General features: G+C 44.5%; 2 protein-coding genes across 2 annotated transcripts; one reads left to right on the top strand and one right to left on the bottom strand.

The window, feature by feature from the left end:
• The first annotated feature begins 68 nt into the window (after nucleotides 1–68).
• On the top strand, nucleotides 69–2,053 carry LOC135335395 (putative hydroxypyruvate isomerase). The gene is made up of 8 exons (XM_064530887.1): nucleotides 69–198; nucleotides 276–389; nucleotides 760–865; nucleotides 1,080–1,179; nucleotides 1,235–1,304; nucleotides 1,364–1,413; nucleotides 1,478–1,547; nucleotides 1,718–2,053. Exons 1-8 carry the CDS (start codon nucleotides 96–98, stop codon nucleotides 1,900–1,902), a joined length of 798 nt encoding a protein of 265 aa, XP_064386957.1. The 5' UTR covers nucleotides 69–95; the 3' UTR covers nucleotides 1,903–2,053.
• Nucleotides 2,054–2,109: 56 nt separating this feature from the next.
• Nucleotides 2,110–2,517, bottom strand: LOC135335205 (uncharacterized). Its single transcript, XM_064530624.1, has one exon. The coding sequence runs from the start codon at nucleotides 2,515–2,517 to the stop codon at nucleotides 2,110–2,112; it is 408 nt and encodes a 135-aa protein (XP_064386694.1).
• Nucleotides 2,518–2,584: the final 67 nt, after the last annotated feature.

Below are 2,584 nucleotides of genomic sequence, written 5' to 3'. Positions count from 1 at the left end.
CTTTAGTTGTCAAAAAACATAGCACTTCAAGTAGTGTTAATATAATTTCCTTGGTGCAAAGAGGCAGCCCCACCCTTCTTTGTGCAGAAGTGCACATGCGCAATCTCGGCAACATGGCACTCAAGTTAGCAGCTAACCTGTCCTTTCTGTTCAAGGAGCAACCACTTTTGGAGAGATTTGAAGCTGCTTCCAGGAATGGTAAGCTATCTAGGCCAACTATGATACACAATGCTTTTATGGTTTATGATCTATCACTCTATGTGTGAAATTATCAGGTTTCAACGGAGTTGAGTTTGGAGCTGATGTCGTTTCAACTTCTTCAAAAGAGGAGCTGGTGATGGCTAAGGAGAGAGCTGGGGTGGAGGTTGTGGGACTGTGTGGACCTAATGGTGAGCTCAGCAGTTGCTATGGGGGATGTATATAGCCTGCAACTTGCTTATTGAAAAAGGGGAGGGGTTGGCCTCCATGAGGCTGAGGAATGATTGTCAGGCAGTACTATTAATCTAACTGCATACAAAAGAAGAAGGTGAACATTGTTTTAGCTGCAAATGAGATTCGCTGTATTTATACTGCCTTTCCTCCCTTTGACAGTCGTGTTTTCAAGCGTTAAGCCTGTAGAGCCCCAGTGTTGTGTTGTCTGGTTACCACCCACTCTATGTCACTCCCTGCCCACCCACCCAATGTTACCCCCTGCCCACCCACTCTATGTCACCCCCCTGCCCACCTACTCTATGTCACCCCCTGCCCACCCACCTACAGGAGCCCCTGGAGAGTACGGGGTGGCAGCTGTGCCTGGGAGAGAGGAGGACTTCAAGACATTCCTGAGCACTGCCATTGAGTATGCAGTGGCTCTCAAGTGTCCACGGTACGTATTCTAAAGTGCGTGACAATTATGCTTTACAGAAACATAAATTTTATCAATCTCTCTCTCTCCTCCTTTCCCACTATCCCCCTCTCTCTTTCCTCTTTTCTTTCCCACTATCTCCCATTCTTTCCCCCCTTCTTACCCACTATCTGCAATCTTATATAGCTGCTAGCAATGCGATGTATGGCTTCAGGGATTATGTTTGTGCCCCCAGGGTGCATATGCTGACTGGGGCAGTTGATCCTTCCATTCGTGACAACGCTGAGCAGACATTCATTGCTAACTTGAAGCATGCAGCTCAAGAGTGTGCAAAGGTGAAACTCTTGTGTGCCTTTTAATAAATTGACTGCTTTTATTTGTTTTCCTCAGCATAACATAACAGTCTTAATCGAACCCATCTCTGTGATACCCAACTACTTCTTGACACACCAGCAACAGGGTAACGTGGATACATTAATCATATCTTGGTGATCGTTTACTATATCCACTACATTGTAGCTGTTGATATTCTCAAGAAGGTTGACTACCCAAATGTCAAGTTGGAGTTTGTAAGTTCTACCATATTTACCCCCCCCCCAACCACACACACACTTCATCCCACACTCCATGCAGGACGTCTTCCATGCACAGAGAATGGACGGCAATCTCACTGAGTTTCTCAGGAGCCACCTTCAGTATGTAGGTAAGCAATTCATATATAGCTACGTATTATATACTTGTTCTTTGCAACCCCCCCCCCCCTTAGTTAAGGACTGCATGCATATACAAAAACCGTGTTTTGCTGGCCAGTTCATTGTCTTGTATGTGTATGTGTGTGTGTGTGTGTTACAATGGCCTCATTGTGTTATGCAGATCACATTCAGATAAGCCAAGTGCCTGGAAGACACGAGCCAGATGAAAAGGGGGAAGTTAATTTTCCCTTCTTCATCGATGCCCTGCAGTCTATGGGTTATCAGGGGTGGTTGGCGTGCGAGTACATTCCTGCCACAACAACCGAGGAGGGACTTCACTGGACCAAGAACTACATCGGAAAATGAAGACCAACTATTGTTGATGCCACTCTATAATAATATTGCAAGTAGTTTTGTGAGAGATCATGATCACTGCATGTACACATTTAGAATAAATTATATAAAGGTGACCTGCAAATCTGTACAAATCATAATGAATAATGATTTTTGCATATCATTCACAGTCAAATGGGTAGTAATAAAATCAAGACCAGCCAATTCCAGCTAGCCACTTTACTGTTCGCTATTCTTGCTAACATTCTCCACAGTACTGTCTCTACTCAGTTCTTCCAACACCTCCACTATCTTAACAAGAGCGCCCTTGTGTTCCACTGCCTCGTAAAACAGTCTTGATTTCTCCTCCAACCTCACCATGGCCACATCTCTCTCTTGGGCAGCTGAGAGAAGCTTTACTACCTGCTCTTCCGAGTCTTGGAGTCGTTTTTTCAGTTCTGATGTAGTTTCGCTTTCTTTCTCAGAGGCGGTCTCCTGAAGTTTTCTATGGAGTTCAAAGTTTGTCTTTTGTAGTTCGTCAATGTGCATGGCTTGCATTTGTATCTGGTTCTCGAGTTCAAACACTTTCTGGTGCAGCTGCTTGAGGTGCTCATTAGCCTCCTGTATGTTCCCTCGACTGAGACTCATGCTGTAGAGACACAAGAATCACTTGATCAAATGCACTCACTCATAATAATCTATTTAAATCAGGAAT

Source organism: Halichondria panicea, chromosome 4 (genome assembly GCF_963675165.1).
Source record: "Halichondria panicea chromosome 4, odHalPani1.1, whole genome shotgun sequence".
NCBI lineage: Eukaryota > Metazoa > Porifera > Demospongiae > Suberitida > Halichondriidae > Halichondria > Halichondria panicea.
Note: the sequence above shows the minus strand (reverse complement) of the source record. Positions and strands in the feature narration are given on the sequence as shown.